This window comes from Enhydra lutris, unplaced genomic scaffold (genome assembly GCF_002288905.1).
Source record: "Enhydra lutris kenyoni isolate GAN:26980312 unplaced genomic scaffold, ASM228890v2 scaffoldscaffold72, whole genome shotgun sequence".
NCBI lineage: Eukaryota > Metazoa > Chordata > Mammalia > Carnivora > Mustelidae > Enhydra > Enhydra lutris.
This window is the reverse complement of record NW_019154156.1, coordinates 3,037,297-3,064,133: the sequence shown is the minus strand read 5'-3', so window position 1 is coordinate 3,064,133 and position 26,837 is coordinate 3,037,297. Positions and strand designations below refer to the sequence as shown.

The 26,837-nt window shown below is 36.7% G+C and overlaps 1 protein-coding gene across 1 annotated transcript in view; it reads left to right on the top strand.

The window, feature by feature from the left end:
• Positions 1 to 21,144, top strand: part of LOC111159961 (lamin tail domain containing 1) — a 98,611-nt gene extending 77,467 nt beyond the window's left edge. The window contains exons 6-9 of the mRNA XM_022522679.1: positions 400 to 519; positions 2,528 to 2,742; positions 3,330 to 3,501; positions 21,040 to 21,144. Coding sequence (XP_022378387.1) covers positions 400 to 519; positions 2,528 to 2,742; positions 3,330 to 3,501; positions 21,040 to 21,144 — 612 coding nt within the window. The remainder of the gene's footprint in view (positions 1 to 399; positions 520 to 2,527; positions 2,743 to 3,329; positions 3,502 to 21,039) is intronic.
• The last annotated feature ends 5,693 nt before the right edge of the window (positions 21,145 to 26,837 follow it).

Below are 26,837 nucleotides of genomic sequence, written 5' to 3'. Positions count from 1 at the left end.
GAGTCAGTGAGGTAATTGAAGTAAACAACTGTGCCACCCAGGTGCTCTGAATACTTTTTGTTTTTATTATTCAACTATTAAAACAAAATACCTAGTTTTTTGTTTTACCTAAAAATACCTAAAAGTAAGCAAGCATAATCCTTAAAAGAAAAGCAAAGAGATTGTTTGCTTAGAGAACAGGTAATTTGCTGATGCTGGAAGGTTTCCTCTCTTTCTTGTACTTTCCTTTACACCATGTACAGTAACTGATTGGAGTCACACAGCTTGATATTATATATTGTACAGTCATATTTTAAAACCTCACCTGTGCAGAATGATACATTGCAATGACCCTCTGACATATACAAAACTCCATGGAACTCAAATGTCATTTGTCACTAACAAACCATTTTTTTACAGGTGTGGGCAGCTGTATCTGAAGCAAAGCATCAGCCACCATCAGATTTTCTTTGGAGAGAACAAAACAAGTTTAGAACAAGCCCAAACTGTACAACGATTTTGTGCAAACCTAATGGTGAAGTCAGTGTCCTATTCTTAACAATGGGTTTTGAAAGAAGAATGGATAGCTGTCCTTATGTTCTCCTTCTCCTCTTAGCTGACTCAAGTATTTTCCATCCTTATTAGCTTAGATAAAACCATCACTAACTGCAATAACATGTCAGGCAAATCAACAGCACCCTGTTCCCAGGGCCCAAGTGCCAAAGAGCTACTTATAATTTGGCAAAAATAATTTTCATGACCAATATTTCTAAGAAGTTACTTTAAATTCCAGAGTCAAGGATGGATTTTATTTATGATATTTAGGTTGAAGAGTGGAATAATAAAGGAGTGTACTACGTAGACATCTTTTCTATTCCTTTGTGCACTTCTCAATTATTTGTTGAGATTATTCTCTATTCCAATGGCTATAATATATGCTGATAATATAATGTAGAATAGGACATGATATCTGCTCTTAAGAGACTATTATCGAAAAGATCTATAGTCTAATTTGTAACAACTATACATTATTCACTATAAAATTAAGTGTATTAGTAATTATTTTGGATAACTCATTCCCAGTATTTGACAATTTTATAGTTTCATTCTATCTTTTCCTTAGCATAATAGTAGCATAAATAGATGCCCAAAGACACACTAATAAAGTTGAAAGATATCTTTGTTTACAACAAAAAGTTATTCCTTTTTCAAAGCCATTCTTTTGATTTTTCTTGAATACCTGCCCTTTATTTTCTTACCTCTAGTCTTACTTACTATGTCCTATAACTACTAATCCAGATAATATGTTGATTGGAATCTATCTTTCTGATTGTCTTGCTTGCTACATTATACCTCGTGCTTCATTTGACTTTTCCTTTAGAGTAGACTTGCTAATTTATTAAGAGCCATTTAATGTCTTTCTGTAAGAACAGTAGTTGTCATTAGAACACTCGTTAGATGTAATTTTGAGGCCTTTACTCACCTTTAGATCTTTTAGTGGGCTCAAGATGAATTTTATAATACTTCTAATGATTTTCACTGTTGGGAAAAATAAGGTGATATAATCTAAATTATTTACTCAGGCTCATAAAAAATCATTGGCAAAACTAAGATTAAGGCATTCTTATTTCAGACTTTTCATCACATTTATCCATGCATTTATTCACGTTCGGGGTTTCTACTTTGTATACACACTGTTCCCAGGCACTGTATGTTGAACCAGACAGACAAGATCCCTAAGCTCCTGGAATGCCCATTTGAGTAAGTTGTCATTCCCTGGAACAGGATTAGTCTTTGTACTTATACTACACTTTTTACTCTGGTTTGAACTACTTTGCACATAAAGGATCGGATTATTTTTGCAGGGTGGTGTAAACATAAGTAATTTTATTTGCTAGTAAAAGAGTGAAACTGACCAATTAATTCATATGGGGAAAATTTACATATGTTTAGTATCTGCCAAGCATTATGCTAGGTGCTGGAGGGAAAAGAGCACAACTATTGCATGGTTTCTCTCTTCAGGAAACTCAGAGTCTAGTTAGTTCCTTAATAGTTCCAGCTAGGATTCTAGCTCAAAAAAATGTGGTTTCCTCTCCATGTCTCTAGTTCTACTGCCCATTTCTCCATTTCAAATAAGACCTATATATACACATGCACATATGTGTAATATCTTAAATATTTAAATTTTAATGATAACATTACAACTACTTTTTGCATAGTTCTTCAAAGTTATGAATTTTAGTAGTTTAGCCAAATCTCACAACACCCTCATACAGCAATTCCCTACTATCACCCTCCCCTTTTCACATATGAGGACACAGTCCAAGACAGTAAATGACTAATCTGCCTGAGGTTATGCCCCTTACAATTTTTGAAACTGGAAACTAAGTCCAGGATGTCTTACTCCTCATTGTGTTCCTAATTCACACACAGTAGGTAAGTGACATTAAACTGTTTGACTTCGAAATGTTATTGCAATAAGCCTATGACATTTAAAAAATCTACCTAACTGCATTGGTATTTGATACTAATGAATCATTTTTGTTAGGCTGTTGCCTGGTACACTCCTATTCACTGGAAGCAAGCGTGGGAGAAATTAGAGACTGACATTGAATTTGACAGACGCTCAGTTGTAAGTCCAACATCTCAAAGACACATGTTTAGTTGGCCAGCAGCTATAACTACAACTAAAGAAAAACAAGATAAATGTAATAAAGATAATTCAAAATGTCAGATGGAGCAAGTTAAAGTTTTTCTTAAAAGGTAAAATTTACTTGGCTTTTTTTTTTTTTAATTGAGTCCTTCCCACAATTAGTAACTGAAGAAGTAAGAATGACTAGGTGACAAATAGATATATGATGAATAGGTAATTCAAATAAAAAAATCCTACTTCAAATAGGACCATACTTTTTGTGTTTTATGAAAAACAGAGCAAGCAGGGTTATTGTCATGGGACAGTAGAGGCTGGTGACTTCCACTAGGCAATATCAACACCCCTCTGGCCATTTCACTTCTTAGTGGCACTGCTGTTAGAGGCAGGGTTATGGAGAGGTGAAGAGAGAAAATTATCACCTTGTCTTTAGCAGTGCTTAGGTGGAGGAAGACGTGCATTATCTAGAAATTTCATCTTGGATCAAGAGCTGGCTTGCAGCATAAAGTGCAGAATTTATGTCACACTTATCTAGGCAAATACTTCTGATGTTGACAAAAGTGCTGTTCAAAAGTCAAGAAAAGCCATATTCTCTCGTCTTAAAACATGCTTTCACTTTTATTGAACCTTCATTGCTAATTCCACTATATAAGATACATTTTGGGTTTACTTTTGGCTTAATTTTTTTTTTCCTTAACAGAGAAATTGAAAACCGACCAAGCCCCTTTCCCAATAGCAGCCCTTGGTGCCACAGTCCCAGTGCCCCTGCACACCCTTACAGTCCTCTGATTGAAACTTGCAGTACGTGCGTGGCTGGAAACGGCTTAGACAGACAGCCAAGGCCTCAGTCATCCCGGCCTGATCCAGCCCAGGTAAATCAAAGGGATACTCAATCCAGTGGAGAGTTAAGGGATTGGTGGGGGGGGGGGTGAGGAAGGACAAGAGAGTAGGAGGGAGTGAAGGAGGGAGATCTGGTGAAATGGATTAAGTGGTTAAATTCTCTAAGAACTAAAAGCTATTCATATCTTCAAATATAGATGGCTTTTAAAGCAAATATCTGAAATCATTCACTTACATTTGCTTTAGCATAGTGTCTTCTACTGTTCTTGGTAAGTATCTGTGGAATGAATCAATGAATCAAAAGAATAGTGTGGCAAGCAAGAGTACATAGGATCCTTGAAGTCTGGTCAAAAGTACATCAAAAACTAATTATGTACTATACAGTGGCTAACAACATAATTTTTAAAAAGTAATTTGTTTTTTATTAGGCAGGAAAAACTGTCCCTACAAAGTTATGCTGTCCTTAAAGATAAATCCGTCTTTTCCAAACACATTCTAATTTAATCCCAAATTCTTACTCTTTTTCAACAAGAAGTTTCTTATTTAAGTCATCTAAGGTTCTCAGAGTTGTGTTATTAAGCCAGGATCTGTGAATGGATTTCAGGAAGTCCCTAAACTGCTGTTTTAGGTACATAAATGTGTACAAAATGTGTACCTATATGCTACTTCCTGGGGAAAGAGTTCATGAGGTTCATCAGGTGCCCCCCAAATGTTTACAAGATACTAATTAAAACACAGTGTGAGATTCTAAGCTGTGGAGAAAGTCTGTTTCATACAGGTGCTATATCCTGTTCAAGCTATAATGATTTGCAAACTTTTATTTAGTAAAGGGATGCTTTTTTAAATAACATCTTGGACAGACCCAATATATAGAACAGATATAAGCAAGCCTGTCCAAGTTGAAGGAAGGGTAGCAATTCTCACTCCTCACTACACCCTTTTTCCATCCCGTCTTTCCTTGCTTCATCCCTCCCTCCTTCCCTGTGATCTTTGAGGCACCTCTCTGGAATCATAAAATTCTATACCACAGTATGAAAACCACTGTGTAAGTAGACCAACACATAATTGGAGGTGCACTCCCAAAATAGTAACTTTTAGAAGTGAAATGTTGAAAATGATGTAAAGTCCTGAATATATTCTATTTCATAAAATTAAATACCCTATATCTTTGTGCTTTAGTTTCTTCATCTGTCAAGTAAGAGATTTGGCCTGAAATTTAAAGAGTTCTTTCAGCAATAATTTATATGTATAATCTTATGTATAATACACACAGATACACACCTTTAGTACATTACAACTTAGATTTGAGACTCACAAGAAGTATGTGAATTGTTTTTCCTCATTTAATGATAGTTTTCGCTATTTTACCCATTCTAAACAACTTGTTTCCCAAAGAAATTTGACTTCAAATTTTCTTTTTCTTAATTTTTTTATTCAACTACAATTAACATAAAGTGTTTTATTAGTTTCAGATGTATAAAATAATTATTTAAGTATCTGTGCGTTACTCAGTGCCCAACATGATAAATGTACTCATAATCCCCCTCACCTTTTTCTTCCATCCCTCCCCCAACAACCTCCTCCTTGGCAACCAATGGTTGGTTCTCTAAATTTAAGAGTCTGTTTATGAACAGACATTACCCTAACGAAGACATACAGATAGGCAGCATGAAAAGATGCTCAACTTCACTCATCATCAGGGAAATGCATATCAAAACCACAAAGAGATATCACTGCATACCTGTCAGAATGTCTAAAATCAAAATTCAAGAAACAGGATCCTTTTGTAGTTCATAAGCGTGATGATTGGGTGTTCACGCGTCTGTGTGATATGTGCCACCCTTTAAACCTTGTTACGACCTCGGCACATTACCCATCTGACGTGAAAAAAAAAAAGAAAAAATCAAGAAACAAGTGTTGGCAAGGATGTGAAAAAAAAAGGAACAAAACAAATGAAAAAAGGGGAAAAGGACAAGCTGAGAAACAGACTCTTAACTATAGAGAACTAACAGATGGTTACCAGAGGGAAGTTGGATGGGGGGATGGGTGAAATTGGTAAAGGAGATTAAGACTACATTTACCTGGATAAACACTGAGTAATATATTGAACTACTGAATCACTATATGGTACATCTGAAACTAATACCACACTGTATGTTAACTATACTGGTATTATAATAATTTTTAAAGCTTCTTTTTGTCTCTTTTATTCTTTGTTCACATGTTTTATTTCTTAAATTGTACTTATGAATAAAATCATATGATATTTATCTTTCTCTGACAGACTTATTTCACTTAACATTATATCCTCTAGATACATCCATGTTGTTGCAAATGGTCAGATGTCATCCATTTTTAAGGTTGAATAATATTCCATTATACACACACACACAAACACACACACACACACATACCGCTTCTTTATTTAATCATCTATGGGTGGACACTTGGGTTGCTTCCATATCTTGGCTACTGTAAAAAATGCTACAGTAAACATAGGGGTGCATATCTCTTTTAATTAGTTTTTTCATTTTATTTGGGCAAATATCCAGTAGTGAAATTACTGGATCATATGGTAATTCTATTTTTGAGGAACTTCCATACTGTTTTCCACAGCAGCTGCACCAATTTGCATCCCCACCAACAGTGCACAAGTGTTCCTTTTTCTCCACATCTTCACCAACACTTGTTATTTTTTGTCTTTTTTATTTTAGCCATTCTGACAGATGTAAGGTGACATTTCATTGTGGATTTTATTTTGCATTTCCCTGATAATGAGTCATATTGAGCATCTTTTCATGTGTCTAATGGCCATCTGTATGTCTTCTTTGGAAAAATATCTTTTCCGGTCCCCTGTCCATTTCTCAATTGGATTATTTGTTCCTTTCGTGTTCAATTGTATCAGGTTTTTTGTTGTTGTTGTTGTTGTTGTTGTTTGTATTTAAGTTCCAGTTAGTTAACATACAGTGTAATATTAGTGTCGTGTAGAATTTAGTGATTCATCACTTATTCATAAAACCCAGTGCTCATCACAGCAAGTGCCCTCCTTAGTACCCAACACCCATTTAACTCATTCCCCTGACACCTCCCTTCCAATAACCATCAGTTTGTTCTCTATAGTTTAGAGTCCATTTTCCAGTTTGCCTCTCTTTTTTCCCTTATGCTCATCTGTTTTGTTTCTTAAATTCCACATATGAGTGAAATCACTTATTTCACTTAGCATTACACTCTCTATCTCCATCCACATCTTTGCAAATGGTCAGATTTTATTATTTTTATGGCTGAGTAATATTTGATTGCATATATAAACAACTTCTTTATCCACTCATCAGTCAATGGGCATTTGAGCTCTTTCCATTTTTTGGCTATTGTTGATAACGCTGCTATAAACATCAGGGTGCATGTATCCCTTCAAATCAGTATTTTTGTATCCCTTGGTAAATACTCAGTAGAGCAGTTGTGGAATGTAACGTAGTTCATTTTTAGCTTTGTAAGGAAACTCCATACTGTTTTCCAGAGTAGCTGCACAAGTTTGCATTCCCACCAACAGTGTAAGAGGATTCCCCTTTCTCCGCATCCTTGCTAACACGTGTTGTTTCCTATGTAGTTAATTTTAGTCACTTTGGTGGGTGTGAGGTGATGTCTCATTGTAGTTTTGATTTGTATTCCCCTGATGCTGAGGGATGTTGAGTATCTTTTCATGTGTCTGCTAGCTATCTGTATGTCTTCTTTGGGAAAATATCTATTCATGTCTTCTGCCCATTTTTTTTAAACTGGATTGTTATTTTTTTGGGTGTTGAGTTTTAGAAGTTCTTATGGATTTTGGATACCCTTTATCAGGTAAGTAAGGTGTTAAAGTCCTTTACTATAATTGTATCACTATCAGTTGCTTCCTTTATGTGTATTATTAGGTGCTCTGTGTATTTGACTGTTCTCATGTTGGTGTGTAAGTATTTACAATTGTTATATCTTCTTGTCAGATTATTCCCTTTACAATTACATAGTGTCTTCCTTTGTCTGTTGTTATGGTCTTTGTTTTAAAGGTGATTTTTTCTGATATGTATTGCTCCCCCAGATGTCTTTTCACCTCCATTTGCGTAATAAATGCTTTTTCAATCCCTTCACTTTCAATCTGCATGTGTCTTTAAGGTCTGAAATGAGTCTCTTGTAGGCAGCATATAAATAGGTCTTGCTTTTTATCCATACCGTCACTCTATATAGTCTTTTGACTAGAGCATTTAGTCCATTTACATTCAGAGTGACTAGTGATATGTATGTGTACTTATTGCCATTTTGTTACTTGTTTTATGGTTGTTTTGTAATTATCTCTTCCCTTCTTCTCTTTCTCTCTTCTCTCACATTTTTCTGTTTTCTTAGTGATATGCTTGGACTCCTTTCTCTTTATTTTTTCCAAATTTATGAGTGGGTTTTGATTTGTGGTTACTATTAGGTTTATATATACCATCTTATACATATAGCAGTTTATATTAAATTGATGGTGGCTTAATTCTCAACACATTCTTTAGTCCTTCCCCTAACATACTTTAGGTATATAGTGTTATATTTTCCATCCTTTTATTTTGTTAATCCCTTATCTGATCTTTATAGATATACTTCATTTTACTGCTTTTGAGCTTTCTTTTGTGTTGCTCCCTGAGAAGGTTTTCCTGGTGGTCAGGGCCTGTAGTTAGGCCTGATATTTAACCCCAGCCCACTGTGGGGATTCATTTGGAGTGGTTTCTCTCATTATCCTTCTCTCTCCAGTAAGAGTCACACTGCAGTGGTCCTGGTCCCTGTTGGGGCTGTTTGTACCATTTTGGATGGGCTCTAGCCAAAGGCATATTGAAGGAAGGAAGTCCACAGGAAAACATGGGGGTGAACTGATGTGCTGGCAAGGGTCATGCTGGTCTGCTGTGGGATAGCCCTTGCAGCCACCCAGGAAAACTGCCAAAGCTCTCCAGGTTGAAGGGGGTAGATCCAAAGAAGTTCACAGGAGACTGACATGCAATGTTCACAAGGTTGTCTCTGCTATGGTAGGAGACTGTTGGCCACTTTGGAGAACTCCTGCAGAGTCTGGGTGCATGGGCAGGTCCACAGAAGAGTGCAGGAGTGGGGTATGCTTTTAGCAAGTTAGGTGGGGAACGTTGGCACTGCACTCATTCCCACAAGCATCCATATATTTAGGCTGGGTTACTGGGGAAGGAAATGGCACCCCCAGCTCTTTTGTTCTTGCAGTAATCTCCCAAAGATCCCTGCCTCTCCAGCACGCGCTCTGAGATTAGCAAATAAATCTCCTTATATTATTCCAGGAATTTTTCAAACTGTTGCTTCTATGCTGTACCTTAGCAAGGCTGCTTGTTATGCTGTCACTATAAGGGCAGGAACTCTACCCTCCCAGCTATCCTAGAGCTGAGCCATTGATTTCTTAAGTTCCAGGTATTAAGCCCCACTGATTATTAGGCCCCTGTTGTTTTCAAAGCCAAATGTTAAATAGGGATTCATCTTCTCTGTGTGTGGTTCCCTGTGCCTGAGGTGCCTGGTATGGGGTCTGGTCCTCTCCCCATCTCTTACAGTGGTGGCATCATCCCTCCCTTCCTGAGAAAGTCCTGTGGGTCTCTTTGGCTCCCAACCATGTCTCTGTCCTTCCTACCCTTTATGATGTGGCCTCTTCTCTACATTTAGCTGTGGGGAGTTTGTTCTGCCAGTCTTCAGGCTGTCTTCTTGTAATTTGCAGTGATGTAGGTGTTATCTAGTTCTATCTATGGGACGAGGTAAGCTTAGGATCCTCCTACTCTGCCATCTTCCTCAGAAGTCCTTTACCATTTTCTTATGTTATTAGATTGACTAGGTTCTCTGGTATATTATGGAATAGTTCCAGTAAGCATGACCATCTTTGACCTGTTTGTACATGAGAATGTTTCTAAAACAATAATAGCAGGATATTTGCCAAAGTTACCACTTATAGCTTGATCTGCTGAGAATTAATCCCATTGTAATTAGCAGAAACTTGGAGGAGTGTTCTGAACTTCTAAAATATATGGAAATTTTATCTAATATGATAGAAATCACAAAATGCACAAAGGCTGCAGTTGTTAGTGCCTACACATTATGAAAGGATTTAATAAGATACGAAGTTCATGCTTCCACACTGAATGTTCACAACAAACTAAAACACACACACACACACACACACTTATAAAAAGAAAGTACTCCTGATAATTATGGAGTTATAAAAGATGGTTTCATCATAGCCCCCTACAAAAAAAAAAAAAAAAGCCAAAAATTGTGGATAGATTCTCCTGAAGAGTCCTTTCAGCTATCCTACCAAGTGGGAGAGGGCATCCATTGGCCCTTCCTTCCATGAACAACCAAATCTCTTGCCATAATTGCTCTCATTTTCTCTGTTAGAAGCACACTTACCCCATAACTTCAGACATCACCACAACTTTTATCAAAAGATTGTCAATCTCCTATCTTAAGAGAAACCTGATGACAGATATTAAAACATTTTCATCTCATTGTAAGTCCCATTATTATTCCCACTTCACAGAAAAAGAAAGTTATGGGGCGCCTGGGTGGCTCAGTTGGTTAAGCGACTGCCTTCGGCTCAGGTCATGATCCTGGAGTCCCGGGATCGAGTCCCACATCGGGCTCCCAGCTCCATGGGGAGTCTGCTTCTCCCTCTGACCTTCTCCTTGCCATGCTCTCTCTCACTGTCTCTCTCTTCTCTCAAATAAATAAATAAAATGTTTAAAAAAAAAAAAAAGAAAAAGAAAAAGAAAGTTAGTAATAAGTTAGAAAATTTTCCTTCTTTGAAATTTTTTTAATGCTATAAAATAGAGAAAGTTGCAAAAGACACTCCTCTGTCTACTCCCCCAACTGAAAAGGTTAATAAAAAAAAAAAAAGAAAGAAAGAGAGAAAAGAAGCAGAATCCCCCTGTAGTTCTTTCTATGGTCCTTGTCTTCTCCCTCTCTCCCTGAAGCATGAACTTGGGTGTTGATGGTGGTGGTGGCGTTTTGTATTGTGCTGTTGTTCAGCTCAAATCTAACCTGAAATTCTGAAATTTTTCCACTCTGAACTGTTGAAGCTCAAAAATTTATCCATAACTTCTAATATATCTTCCAAACCTAGAACATATTATTCCTTTTAGTATGAATACATATTCAAGATATGCTATCAACAAATTTAAACTATTTCTTGACCTTAACAGAAGAATTGAAGGAACGCTGAACAAAAGAAAGAGGGAGAGAACATAGACAACTATGCAAAACATTTTCTACCATAAACAATTTATTTAAAAATGATGAGTGCCTATAATATATCACAGTGCTAAATATGAGAGACACAAAAACAAATAAGGTATCTTACTTCTAGGGAGAAAGACAACTAGCAAAGCAACAAAAGTGGTAGGATAATGACTTCCAAATATCTTTGACCATAAACCACAGTAAGAAATATGGTCTATATGATTATTCAATATACATATACACATATACATATGTAACTGAAACAAAAGTTTCAAGAGGCAATACTTATTTTTGAACTGTCTGTATTTCCTACTCTTTCTATTTCATTTTAAGTACCTGTCATGACCCTCTAACTTTATTTCATAACCAATAAATGGGACAGGATCTGCTCTTTGAAAAACATTGTTTTAGAAACATTTATAAGGTGACATGAGAGCAACTGAAAAGGCAACTCAGAGGAGATGTATTTGAACTATGATATTGAAGGATGAATAGAAGTTATTCAGGTTGAAAAGAAAGTGGACAAAGCATTCTGAATAAAAGAAACAGCATATTTTAAAAGCATATGGAGATAAAAATAAATTCTGTGTCTAGAGAACAGTGAGAAATTGTATCCAACTGAAATATATGTTGAGATGTTAGTCTGGAAAGTTTGGTGGGTACTAAATTTTAAAGGTTTTTGCACACAATTATGTGAAAGAGTTAGACTGTGTCAGGTAGCTAGGAGGAGACACTGATGGCTTATAAGCAGGTATCTCATATAGGTAAATCTATTTTTGAAAAAGAACTTTGAAAGCAATATGGGAAAATGAAATGGAGTAGGAAAGATTCTAAAATCTGTATCTTTAGCCCACCCTCTATTCTGAATTCCTGAATCGTGAGGCCAATTGCCTATAATTTCTTAGATGACCCCATGAGTATCTCATTCCTAATATTTACAAAATTTATCTTATCATCGTCACTCCCTCAAACTCCGTCATTCCACATTTGCTCTATATCTCAGCAAATGCCATTCAGAAACCCTAGGACCTGAGAATCTTTCTCTATTCCTTTCCTTTTCTCAACTCCCACCTATAATTAATCACAAAATCTTGTTTATTTATCTTAAAAACCTTTTCGTTTCCTTGCTTAAATGTTTTCATTTTTTCTCCCATTATCCTCATGATGAAGCTCAAACCCATGAAATTTTTTGTGTAGCTTGTAGCCTGGCCCAACCTATCTCATTAAACATTCATCTTGTATTCTATACCTCAACCGTCTTAAAGTTCTTTTAATTCCTCCAGCATACCATAACTACCTCTAGGCCTTCACATGTTCTGTCACCCATTTCTTCACATGGATAAATCTTAATCATTCTTAACATTTCCACTTATACATCACTACCTCCAAAGAGTCCATGTTCTGGCCTCCACCAAATGAGTTTTTTGTTCCTGATATGTATTCTCTTAACATTCTATACTTCCCCTATCATATAAAGCACTTATTGCACTCTATTAAAAATTTTCTCTATTCCCAGACTATATGCTCTGAAGGGATAGAAATAGCTTTTACACTGCTCACCTTTTTGTCTCCTGCACTAAACTCAGTGCATGACCCATAATAGTTTTTTGTTATTATTGTTGTTGTTTTAAAGATTTTATTTATTTATTTATTTGACAGACAGAGATCACAAGTAGGCAGAGAGGCAGGCAGAGAGAGAGGAGGAAGCAGGCTCCCCGCTGAGCAGAGAGCCTGATGCGGGGCTCGATCCCAGGACCCTGGGATCATGACCTGAGCCAAAGGCAGAGGCTTTAACCCACTAAGCCACCCAGGTGTCCCCCATAATAGTTGTTTAATAAATGTTTGCTGAAGGTCAGATGGAAAAGGAGATAGTGAAAGTTTTTAAGCTAGCACCTCATAGAGTTAGATACATATTTTAGAGAAAATTTTAGAAGCAATGATTCAGCAATGCTGAAAATTTTGTGGAGTATAAAGTATTCCAAAATTTAGGAAGGGAAGGGAAGGCAAAAGAAAGTAAAAACAAAGCAGGTTATAAAAAGAGATTGGGAACAAGTAGTTCTAATAAAGCTATAATTTGTGTTCCACAAGGAAAAGAAGAGAAAGATTTAGGCATAAGTAATATGTAAAGAAATAATGACAAAAATTGTCAAAAAATTGATGAAAGACACCAAGTCACAAAACCAAGAAAAGCAAATCCCAAGCAACACAAAGCCAAAGGGAGCACCACCAATGTATATTATAGTAAAACTTCATAAAACCAAATAACAGAAGTCAGAAGATGATGGAATGATATCTTCAAGGTGCTAGATGCTAAAAGAACCACTAACCTAGAATTCTATGCCTATCAAAAATACACTTCAGAAAGTGAAGGTAAAATAAAAGCATTTCCAGGCAAACAGAACTAAGAGAATTCACCAACAGCAAACCCACAGTAAGGAAATACTGATAGAAGTACTCCAAGAAGAAAAAAAGCAATCCTAGAAGGCATAGATAGAGAATTAGGAAGAAATGAAGAAAAATGGAAAGAGTCAAACAACATAAATGAATATTCACTATACAAACAATGCCAGTATGTTCTTATAGAGACTAAAATTTATATAGAATTTAAGTACATGACAACTGTGTTAGTTTCCCAGGACTACTATAACAAAGTACCACAAATTTGGTGGCTTAAAACAACAGAAATGTATTCTCTCACAATTCTAGAGACCAGAAGTCTGAAGTCAAGGTGTTGGTAAAGGCTATACTGTCTGAAAGCTCTAGAGGATTATCCTTCCTTCCCTCTTAGCTGACAAACCTTGGTGTTCCTTGGCTTCTAGATACATCAGTCCAAACCCACCTCCATTTTTTAATGGCCTTTTCTCCTACATATCTGTGTCTGTATTTCCCCCTTCTTATAAAGACACTAATCATTAAAAGGATACTAATATAGTATGACCTCATCTTACTTCACTACATTTGCAAGGACCCTATTTCTAAATAAGGTCACATGCACAGGTTCCAGGGGTTAGGACTTCAACATGTCTTTCTGGGGGACACAATTTAACCCATAACAATAGCAATAACACATAAGTTGGGAGGGGAGTAATTGGAGTTAAAGTGCTCTAAATTACACGTTGTGTCGAATAAGTTGTAAAAGTTACAGTTTATATTAGTCTTTAGTAAATCAAGGATGCATGTTTTGTAATCTAAGATAGACAATAAAAGAATAGTTTAAGAATGTCATGTTTATGATTATGATCTGATACACATCATAGTTTCATTATCATTCATCATATACTCTAATTTCCAATGTGATATTTTCTTTGACACATGGATTATTTGGGGGTAATATATCACAAAGTGGGTTTATTTCAAGAATGCAAGGTTGGTTTGAGCTTTGAAAATTAATCAAGTAAACTTATCATTTTAACTGAAAAAAGAGAAAAATTATACAACCATCTCAAAAATATAGAAAAAGCATTTGATAAAATTCAGTACCCACCTATGAAGGAGAACCTTAGAGAATTAGGACTAGGAAGAATATTCTTAATCTGACAAGTGTCATGTACAAAACTCCTAAAGCAAATTTGAAGTTAAGGAAGTTTCCTCCTTGAGATCCAGATACAGACAAGAATTTTCTTTATGACAACTTCTATTCAACATTACACTAGAAGTCTGAGTTCAATAAGGCAAAAAAAAAAAAAAAATCCACAAATATCCTATTACCTTATATCCAGGAATTACATATGCCTAACAAATATATACATATGTATAACAAAAAAATACAAATAGAATAATGATCAAAACAACTGCATTTGTAATAGCCAAAAGCTATAAAGCAATCCAATTATTCATTGACAATATAATGGATAAATAATGATACATTGATACAATCCCATAAGCAATGAAAGTGGATGAACTACCTGCCACATGAATTAACATCAATGCATCTCATAAATACAATATTGGGCAAAAAGTCTGACAAAAAAGGAATATATGTTGTATGATTCTATTTATATAAAATTCAAAAACATACAAAATTAAACCATTGTGTTAAAGATCACAGTAGTTATCTCTCAGAGGAGAAGGGAAGTAGTAAATGGAAGTTGCACAAAACTGCATCTCGAATACTAATAATACTCCACTTCTTAATCTGAATAGTGTTTATATGTATCACTCTTTTCTCATTATTTTCATCACATTGTGCAATTATGACCTGTGAACTTTTCTGAATGTATCTTATATTTAAATAAGAGTATGTTATACTTAGATAAAACTCTTCTTTTTAAAAACGTGATGACAACAAAAAAGGAAAATTAGAAAGGAAAGTAAATACAGTTATAAAAATAAGCACTGACAGCTAATACCTTGACAAGGGAGGAGAAAGAAAATCTTAAAAAATAGATAATGAACTCAAAATGAGTATTAATAACACAAAACTTATTTAGTATAGGAGGAAAAATAGTCTTACCTGAAATAAGTCTAAGCCTATCATCATATTGTTATGTATAGGGAATTAATTTTAATACAATTTGTCATAGCTTAGTTATTTCTAGGAATATCTTTGGCAAAGATGGTTAATTACTGCCACTAGACCATGTTCCTTCAGATATAAGATGTACAGGTCCAGGGAAAGGTAGACTATGGCCACCAAGAAAAAAGCCTTTTTTAAAATTTTTTTTTAATTTTTTTATAAACATGTAATGTATTATTAGCCCCAGGGGTACAGGTCTGTGAATCACCAGGTTTACACACTTCACAGCACTCACCATAGCACATACCCTCCCTAATGTCCATAACCCCACCACCCTCTCCCTAACCCCCTTCCCCCAGCCACCCTCAGTTTGTTTTGTGACATTAAGAGTCCCTTATGGTTTGTCTCCCTCCCGAGCCCATCTTGTTTCATTTATTCTTTTCCTACCCCGTAAACCCCCCACATTGCATCTCCACTTCCTCATATCAGGGAGATCATATGATAGTTGTCTTTCTCTGACTGACTTATTTAGCTAAGCATAATACCCTCTAGTTCTATCCACGTTGTCGCACATGGCGAGATTTCATTTCTTTTGATGGCTGCATAGTATTCCTATATATATATATACCACCTCTTCTTTATCCATTCATCTGTTGATGGACATCTAGGTTCTTTCCATAGTTTGGCTATTGTGGACATTACAGCTATAAACATTCAGGTGCACATGCTCCTTCAGATCACTACGTTTGTATCTTTAGGGTAAATACCCAGCAGTGCAATTGCTGGGTCATAGGGTAGTTCTATTTTCAACTTTCTGAGGAACCTCCATGCTGTTTTCCAGAGTGGTTGCACCAGCTTGCATTCCCACCAACAGCGTAGGAGGGTTCCCCTTTCTCTGCATCCTCGCCAGCATCTGTCATTTCCTGACTTGTTAATTTTAGCCATTCTGACTGTTATGAGGAGGTATCTCATTGTGGTTTTGACTTGTATTTCCCTGATGCCGAGTGATGTGGAGCACTTTTTCATGTGTCTGTTGGCCATCTGGATGTCTTTGCGGAAATGTCTGTTCATGTCCTCTGCCCATTTCCTGATTGGATTATTTGTTCTTTGGGTGTTGAGTTTGCTAAGCTCTTTGTAGATTTTGGACACTAGCCCTTTATCTGATATGTCGTTTGCAAATATCTTCTCCCATTCAGTCAGTTGTCTTTTGGTTTTGTTAACTGTTTCCTTTGCTGTGCAAAAGCTTTTGATCTTGATGAAGTCCCAATAGTTCATTTTTGCTCTTGCTTCCCTTGCCTTTGGCGACATTCCTAGGAAGATGTTGCTGCGGCTGAGGTCGAAGAGGTTGCTGCCTGTGTTCTCCTCAAGGATTTTAATGGATTCCTTTCTCACATTGAGGTCCTTCGTCCATCTTGAGTCTATTTTCATCTATGGTGTAAGGAAATGGTCCACTTTCATTTTTCTGCATGTGGCTGTCCAATATTCCCACCACCATTTGTTGAAGAGGCTGTCTTTTTTCCATTGGACATTCTTTCCTGCTTTGTCGAAGATTAGTTGACCATAGAGTTGAGGGTCTATTTCTGGGCTCTCTATTCTGTTCCATTGATCTATGTGTCTGCTTTTGTGCCAGTACCATACTGTCTTGATGACGACAGCTTTGCCTTTTTAACCCAGCCTCTGCCGCAGCTAGAAAGCACCTATGTGTCGACATTCTGTAGAGCAGAATGTGAACAGAAATTATGTATACAACATCTGGATTGTGCCCTTGGAGTTGTACTTCCCTGTGTCTCCTCTGTGCCATAATAACTGGTTGCAGCTGCCATCTTTCAAATCAGAGGTAAAACTGTGTGTTGGATGTCAGGATGGAAAAGCCACATTAAATGCCCTTTATCAGCACATCTCCAAACTAAATGAAAGAGAAATAATTTTGTTTAAGCCATTGTTAAGTTGTTTCTAAACCAGATGGCCCACACCATATCACTACCATTTAGTTTCACTTAAACTATTGGTTGAAACACACAAAAGTCACAGCTAGAAAAGTCAATTAAGTACATTTAAATATAGAATGAATATTAGATATTGACAAATCATTTTTCTTTCCTTGGGTTGCTAATTGTGTTGTTTGTGTTGTGGTTATATTGGTCGTTCTTAGATTCATACAGAAATCTTACTTTTCAATGGTTTGGCAATATAAGCATAAATAAATAAATAATGCAAATGTGGCAAAATATTAACTATTGAATCTAGGTGATAGATATATGGATTTGGTTGTATTTTGCTTTCGTGTTTTCTTTATATTTCAAATTTTTGACAATAAAAATTTGAAGAAAATCAATAAGAAAGACATCTGATAGAATGTGGTGTGCCCTTGGAGCTATTAGCGCACAGAGGCAAGACCTGAGTGCTGCACAAAGGAGGTACTCTTAGGAAGGCTAACCTTTGACAAAGCAGACACGTTTGCATCGTGCTACCACTGTTCCTCCTAGGTCTAGAGAGAATTCGCTTTCTTCCTGCTGGGGTTAGTTTACAGATTGTGGACAACTTTGTCAGTCTTCTGTAATTCAAGTTAAATGGCAGGAAGTAAAGTGAAGGTAGTATCCAACCGACATTGTTTTAAGCTGACAGTGTGCATGTGCTGTTTAATGTATTTTATTTGCATGCTGTCTGATACACTTTACCTATCATCTGTGGTCTATATTGCACCCTTTAGTGGGATTCGTTTTAATTGTACACTCTACAACTGCTACTGTCTTCCATACAAATGTTATAATAATGATGATCATAATAATAATAATTATTATTATAATTATAAAAACAATAATAATAATGTTTCCTTGTTTCTGAAGGCTGCAGAGACACACAATAAAAGTTTATCTGTTATAAACAAATGGGACCAGATCTTAGATAACATGTAAGAATTAAACTTTTAAAACCTTACTACTGGGGGTGCCTGGGTGGCTCAGTTGGTTAAGTGGCTGCCTTCGGCTCAGGTCATGATCCCAGGGTCCTGGGATCGAGTCCCACATTGGGCTCCTTGCTCGGCGGGGAGCCTGCTTCTCCCTCTGCCTCTGCCTGCCTCTCTGTCTGCCTGTGCTCACTCTCTCTGACAAATAAATAAATAAAATCTTTAAAAAAAAAAAAAAACCTTACTACTGTACGCTCTATACATCTTAAGATCACATTTATGGAATTTAACTTTAGTTGGACTGTGGCCAAGTACTCATTACAGTCCAATAGGTCTGGCTTATCTGGCTGGGATCAAGGTATTTTTTTCCATAGAACATGTTTCCAATCCATAACAGTGACAAAAGGAAAAAAATATAAGTTTGAGGGGCACCTGGGTGGCTCATTGGGTTAAAACCTCTGCCTTCGGCTCAGGTTGTGATCCCAGGGTCCTGCGATCAACCCCCGCATCGGGCTCTCTGCTTGGCAGAGAGCCGGCTTCCCCTCTCTCTCTCTGCCTACTTGTGATCTCTGTCAAATAAATAAATAAATAAATCTTTAAAGTATATAAGTTTGAAATAAATTGTCTTTAAGTATCCTCCATGTAAGTACTTTGTTCTCTTTATTGATGTTTATACCTGTGTTGCAGTATTTACATTTATCAGATTATAAATTTGGAAAGTCGAATGTCACATCTCTGTGATTTTTACCTTACTTATATGTACATATGTATATGTGTGTGTGTGTGTGTGTATGACAGTGCTAATCAATAATATAATTAGAAATTGTATGAACCACACATGAAAAAATGTTCATCATCACTAGCCATCAGGGAGATTCAAATTAAAACCACATTGAGATACCACCTTACACCTGTTAGAATGGCCAAAATTAGCAAGACAGGAAAAAACATGTGTTGGAAAGGATGTGGAGAAAGGGGAACCCTCTTACACTGTTGGTGGTAATGCAAGTTGGTGCAGCCTCTTTGGAAAACAGTGTGGAGATTCCTCAAGAAATTAAAAATAGAGCTTCCCTATGACCCTGCAATTGCACTACTGGGTATTTACCCCAAAGATATAGATGTAGTGAAAAGAAAGGCCATCTGTACCCCAATGTTTATAGCAGCGATGGCCACGGTCGCCAAACTGTGGAAAGAACCAAGATGCCCTTCAGCAGACAAATGGATAAGGAAGTTGTGGTCCATATACACTATGGAGTATTATGCCTCCATCAGAAAGGATGAATACCCAACTTTTGTAGCAACATGGACGGGACTGGAAGAGATTATGCCGAGTGAAATAAGTCAAGCAGAGAGAGTCAATTATCATATGGTTTCACTTATTTGTGGAGCATAACAAATAGCATGGAGGACAAGGGGAGATGGAGAGGAGAAGGGAGTTGAGGGAAATTGGAAGGGAGGTGAACCATGAGAGACTATGGACTCTAAAAAACAACCTGAGGGTTTTGAAGGGGCGGGGGGTGGGAGGTTGGGGGAACCAAGTGGTGGGTATTAGAGAGGGCACAGACTGCATGGAGCACTGGGTGTGGTACAAAAACAATGAATACTGTTACGCTGAAAAGATATAAAAAATTAAAAAAAAAAGAAATTGTATGAACCAATATATAGGGGGGAATATGACTATCCTTTAGAATCTTTTAGAATAGAACAGGGCAATTATGTGAACCTCTTATAATCAGACTGAGTAGAAAATAGTTGAAGGAACACTGAAAACTGTCAAGAGTTTCTGTCTACTTTTTGTTATCAAAATAATAGCACCAAAATATCAGGAACTTTTTTATAAAGGAAAATTACATCATGTATTCCAGGGTAATGATTTTTCTCTACTGTTGCTTGCTTTCAGAAAATTTAAATTGTAACATCACCATATTCCTACAAGACTTTTTTCTATAAGATAATTAAAACCATTTACATGTCTGTTCTTATAGGTGAAATAAAAGTTTTTTTAATGATCATACAAAGAATTCCAAGATATTAGCCCTAATAACAGAATAATTAAGTAATTTCATGACTAGATCTCTTGTTTCAAAACAATTCAACATTACAAAACAGAAGTATTTTCATTTACCTTTACTTAAGAACAATTATAATCTCATTTGTGGAAATATATGTCATTAATTAACCTATTTTTCACACAAGTAAGCAATATTATTTCAGGAAGTCAGAGTATTCTAAGATTAAAGTCACCAGGGCTGAATGCATCAGGTTTAAATCACCATTAAGAAATTGCCATCACCCAACAAAATGGAAACAAACACCACTGCTATTAACAATTCTGTCATTAAATTTCAAGAAATTATGGGTGGGAATTTTCTTATTATCTTATAAGTGTTTTTAGCTCTAAAATACAGTATTTGGGGGGCACCTGGGTGGCTCAGTCTGTTAAGCACCTGACTCTTGGTTTTGGCAAGGGTCATGATCTCAGGTGGAGACCCGCATGGGGCTCTATACTCAGCAGGGAATCTGCTTGAGATTATCTCTCTCTCCCTCTACCCTCTCTCTCTCAGATAAATAAATATATATTTTTTTTTAATAAAACACAGTACTTTCCTTCCTGAAGAACAAGCTTCCAGGGTGCAATGCAAAGGCCTCCATCCTCAGGCTACTGAGTTTGGAAGGACATTCAGAAAATAGTTACAAGGTTTGCTTCATGACAACACATTGTACCAGAAGATGAGAAGTGATGAGCTAGATTCTTATTATATCTGAGCCACTGTCTCTAGTATGGAAAATATCTTAGAAGCCTATTTATACTCCAGGTCCATAACTTACTATTCAGAAAGTTTACACAGTGATGAGCCAAATATCACACTGACTCATTGGATTCAGAAACCCATTAGTGACAAAGAGAATCAGTGTGTTTAAACCAGAAACACCCTGCAATTTTGTTCATCTTCCTTTCAGATCACATCTTCACATCCAGCCTCTGGATATTATTTCTTTGTAATCAAATACTGGCAATGTAACTTGATAATTCTTCTCCACTTTCAGAGAAACAGAAAGGGTTAGGTATGACTGAGTCGTTTTTCCTGTAGTTGTTTTTTCCAGAGGAGCTTGTTATTGTCTACACCTAGAATATTATTTTGCCTTCTTATCTTTTATTTTAAAAGGGAGAAAACCACATCTCATTTCTGGGCTAGAAGTCATTTGTATTTCACATTATTTGACTGAGCACTATTTCAATTTGATACTCTAGTTTTCTGTGTAGAAATTATATTTAAATAAAGTGACTTTCAACCCCTGCCTAAGCATACAGGAGTGAGGGAGGCCACCATATCTGTCACCTCATTCATCACCAGGGTGAAGGTGACTAAACTGGTAAGCTAAGCATCTACTACTAGAAGTCCACACACCATCTCACGCATCCCTCGTGATGCCGCCTCCCTTCACTAACTGCTTCATCCTTATGGCAGCTGTAAGTGTAGAAAATAGAGAAGTTAAGGGATTTTAAAGACTGGTAAAGTTACCCTGCAGCCTCGGTTTTTAAATATATATATATATTTGAGATTGATATTTCTTCTCTCAAAGTTTTGATTAATTATGTCTTGAAATATAAGTTTCTTTTAGAAATGATCCACTGAAAAGTTGAACTTAATAGTCAAATATTACTTATCAAGTGGTTTTTAAACCCCTTGTTTAAAGCTACCATTAAATAAATGTCCTTAAACCTTAGACATCTCCTTCAAATCAAAGAAAGTTATTTTGTTCATAGTCTATCTCAGAATTTGTTTTAATCTGAAAAACTCAATGCTTGGAATATTGGATTCTCAATCTCTCTTCTTTGGGGGTACTTCACAGGGACCAAGAAAAATAGGACATCTGAGTTACAAAAGCAAGTAGACGATCAACTCAACTTTTTTAAAGGTAAGCAACAGTATTGCAAATTTGCCTTCTCTGCTGAAAAATGAAGACTAAAATAATTTCCACATATATCTTTCAGAGTCATCAGTACATAGATTGTTCTCATATGTTCTGTAGTCATTAATTTTCTGTTAAATATTTATGTTGCTTTTGGATCCATCAGTTTTTGTCTTCCCTTGTTGTATGACAAACTGTCCAAGAATGGAAAGAAAGAAATACCACATCTTTACTTTTTGCCCCATATCCTCATGCTATCCTTTTGGTGGATAAGTAAGAGCAATTAGACTCCAGAGTCTAATTGAGTCAAATGCCCAAAAACAATTCTGCAACTATACCAATACATTTTAGTTTTTATGAGCAACACATTATTAACAGTTTAACAGAAATTATTCCAGTTAAAGAGACTGCAGATGCTCTGTCATTGTGTATCTCTTACATAGCAATGAAAGGGAGAATTAGGAAATCTGACCTCTGCTACTCAGTTGATAAATGACCCACATCATTTAAGCAGTCACTTCCTACATTACTTCATCTGCGTCATTTTATTAACATCTAAGTGACTGAGGAAGATCTCAATGGCTTTCTGTTTCCTTAGTGGTTGTGTTCACACTGTTCCCCAAAGAGCTGATGACACAGTGACTGTTTTGGTCAAGGATTCCTTTTGTTTACTGTCCTTCTCTAGTTTACATCCTTTGTGGCCCTAGTCCATAACTGATCTATTTACATGTTTTCTTTTTTTCCTGAGTAGGCTTTAGATGTATTCCTTGGTTTAAGAATAAAGCTATAGCCACCTGATCCCTAACTTGTTAATGTGCTAGACTCCACTGGCAGAAATGACTTAATTTTACCACTCCAGACACACTGTTGGCCTTTCATGGTGCCCCTTACTTCTGTGTACCAACCTTGAAGTTTTTCTTAGATTGCCCATTTGTCCCAATTTCTTTCAGTTTGTCTCTCCCTAGATTTTCCCTAATCCTCATCTTCTACTTTTCTGAATGTCACCTACTGTTAAAGTCCACTCTCTATATTTGTCATATCATTACCCTTGAGCTTCCAACTTTGTAAAAATGTGATGACCACAGACTCCCTGTTCTTCTGAGAAGCTTTATTCTTTCCTATAGGACATTGGGAATGTAAAGAGATCTTATTCAACCAAATCATTTTACAGCAAAAGAAACTGAAGTCTGTAGAGATAAGTTAACCAAAATTTACCTCATAATCAACCACAGAGCCAAAATGAAATCTAAGGTCTTTCAACTGTAAAGAACTGGAGAATCCAGCTGTAGTCCCACTGATATAATTCCTGCTCTCAGAGGTCTACCTTCACTGGGACTCATTTCCTCCAGGTAGGATAACCATGAGCAAGCAGAGTGTAGTCGAAGTGCAAAGAAGGGGATCTGCAATCCACCCCAGACACTGGCAGCCAGCACTTCTACAATTCAATTACCTTTCATTTCTGTAGCCAGGAAGAAATTATACTGGAAAGGGGACATGTTATTATATATAAAAACAGGGAATTTTTTGTTGTTGGGTTTGGTTGGAAAAAAAATGTTTTGAATCCTCTCATTGGATATTGGATAACATAATTTTGGCAAAGCTTTTTAGCTTTAGCTTTTGTTTGTCTTCTTTGATTATAATTTTGCTTAATTTCCATGGTCACAAATTTGTTCATTGATTCCCCTCTGTAGGAGATTCTTTGGTAGGTTTGATTTTTTTTTTTTAACCCACCCTGTTTCCCTGTTTTGAAAAGTTCCAGATGGCTTAAGATGCCTTACTTCTGTCTTCTCAGAGCCTCCACCCCCATCTGGTGGTATATTTAGGGTTGACCATCATTGTGGCCTCAGAATATTTCTGAAGACTTTATTGGGAACAAAATTTCATCTGTCAGGGGCACCTGGGTGGCTCAGTGGGTTAAAGCCTCTGCCTTCGGCTCGGGTCATGATCCCAGGGTCCTGGGATCGAGCCCCACTCTGCTCAGCATGGAGCCTTCTTCCTCGTCTCTCGTCTCTCGTCTCTCTCTGCCTGCCTCTCTGCCTACTTGTGATCTCTGTCTGTCAAATAAATAAATAAAATCTTTAAAAAATGTTTAAAAATTAAAAATAAATTTTATCTGTCAGTGAATAACTTATATGGTAGTCAGCTCTGAGTCTAGCATATCTACTCATGGAAAATTGTTCAGAAACTAAGTCATCTTTTAGTTCTCTTTTATATTCATGACCTTTCTCTGGTGATTTATAATGCTATACACTCATATAGCATTTCATGGTTTTCACATTATCTTGTTTAAGCCTATGAAGTAGGTAAGGCTGATATTATCTCCCTTTTATGGTTGTAAACACTTTAGCTCAGAGAGATTCAGTGATTTGCCTAAAGTCACTTAGATAGTAAGTGACAGAGCTAAGACTAGAATCCTAGCAAGCCAGCATTAAGATTGTCTTTGTCTTGGGGTGCCTGGGTGGCTTGGTTGGTAAAGTGTCTGACTCATGATTTCAGCTCAGGTCATGATCTCAGGGTTGGGAGGCTGAGCCCCATGTCAGGTTGGGGCTGCTTAGGATTCTGTCTCTCTCTCCTTCTGCCCCTCATACCCCCCACAATGTTATCTTTATCTTATTGCCCACCAACTTGTCTCAAAGGAAAAATAACACATATTAAGAAGTAGGAATAGAAAAGAGACATTTTTATTGGAGTTGGCTATCATGAGAATCTCGACTGCTCCATACAACAAAAAAGATGCAGGTCTTATTTCCAAAACTGCTAATTTAACAGAGTGCTAATTATTGGTACAAACAGCAAAGTAAAGTCGTTTTCAGGGCTCTTTGACTGCTAATCACATCTCTGTGCTACAACTGATTAAAACCATGCAGTTTTACTTGGAGTCACAGTTCTCAAATGTTCTTGCTCAGTACTTTGCAAGGATTGTGTGGGAGTTTTACTGTATGACTAATGGGCAATGTAGGTGGGTGATGCCACAGAAGCCACCAAAAAAAAAACAAACAAACAAACAAAAAAAAAAAAAAAAAAAACAAGAGAAATTTCTGTGAGTTAGAGTTAGAGAACTAGAAAGGCCAGGCAATTTTCCTGTGTCTGCCACATGCCCTAGGAACTCTCAGACTTGCTAAGAGACACGGAAGAATCTAGGATAGAGAATAGAGAGGGAAGAAAGAGGAGGGGCAGAAGTAGGATTTGTTACCTATCACCAGCACTGTCCTCAAGAGTATCCAATTGCTTAGGACCTGGGAAGAAAGCACCAAAACTCCAAACACAAGATATTAAATTCATAATTGGTCAAAGTGCTTATACCTAAGAGGCATTCTTAACAGAGTACTGGTGATAAAGTCCTTCCATGTACTAAGCTGTGTTCACACATGACTTAGGGCTCTGAATGGCCCAAACTGGACAACCCAAACATGAGGTGTCCTTCTAGTCCTCCAAGGAACCTTTTTTGGGACCCTGACAAGAACCTTCCATAACAATTTCTCCTCTTGGGGCCACTTTTTGTGAGCAATGAGTCAGTATTTAACAGCCCAGAAAGAGGGACTAATATTTAATACTCTTTGATATGAAACCTCCCTAAAGAAGCTTGAAAGTCTAATGGTTAAATTTTCTGGTATCAAATTTTTTTATCTATATTTTGCTATATATTCCTGCCATTTATTTATTAATATATTTCTCCTCTCAGCCCTCAAAGTGCTATGTTTCCAAAATTCATCAGTTGAAATTTTATGAATATTGTTTCCCCCAACATCCTTCCTTCAAAGTTTTTCAGCCACACTGTTCTCTCTCTCCCCAGCCTAACCTCACAGTGTCACAATTAGGTTGTAAGGGAGGAGTAAAAAAAAAAAAAAAAAAAAAACCTGCTATCTAGACTCTCTGCCATGTGAGATCAGAGGTGTTCCAGAGTTTAAAGAAAACTAGATGCCTGTGCAAAGGTCTCCAGTTCCATTTCTGTAAAGGAAGCGTAGAACATAAACATCTCAGACTGTAAGGTCTCCTGCTCAGATCCCTGAAGAAGACTCAAGCAGTTGCACACAAAGAGAAAGGAAACATTCCTCTTTCTATTACATTTTTATGTGTATTACCTGGTACGTTTTAAATCCAGGGAACATCTTAGACATTTAATAGAAAAGATAGTTAGGTACTGTTCAAGTACTATCAAGAAGGAAATGAAGGGCATGAACGTTTCAAAATGGGTCATTAGACTGGTTGCTTCAGAACAATTTCGATCTCCATATTTAAGACCAGAAGTAAACGATATCCATGACCAGCTAATGAAATAGCTCTTCTGCTTAACAATCAAAGAGCCCTCTACATCCTAAATCATCATCATAACTGTAACCTAAACAAGCACACATGTTGCAGAGTTCATTTAGAAAAGAGAAAAAAATGAATAGTCCTTTCATCTTGGCAAAGGCTGAGGTATCACAGAATAATTTCCTCCCTATTATTGTCCTTCACCCATGACTATGTTCATGATCTGCTATTTTCCCGCTATAGTCTTAAAGATTAAGACAAAGGAAAAATTCTAAACATCTCAACTTTATATTCTATAATGATTTCAGTATATTAACAGTCTGTGTTATATTTCACCATGCATTGCCCTTTTATTTTTTGTTCAGGACAATAGCATCCAAATCTAGAGAGTACATGAACGCCCAACACGTCACAGCTGGCCTTCTGCGAAGCACAGGAAGCCAGCTGCAAGCAAGAAAATGGTTTCTTTTCGAAAAAATAATTCCTCCAGACTTTACAGTAACCGTTTCTTAAAGAAGGAAGTAAGAGTTTGCGGTCACGTTAAACCATTTGTTTTCTAGGCTGTTAAGAAGAGAAACATGGGTCAAAAG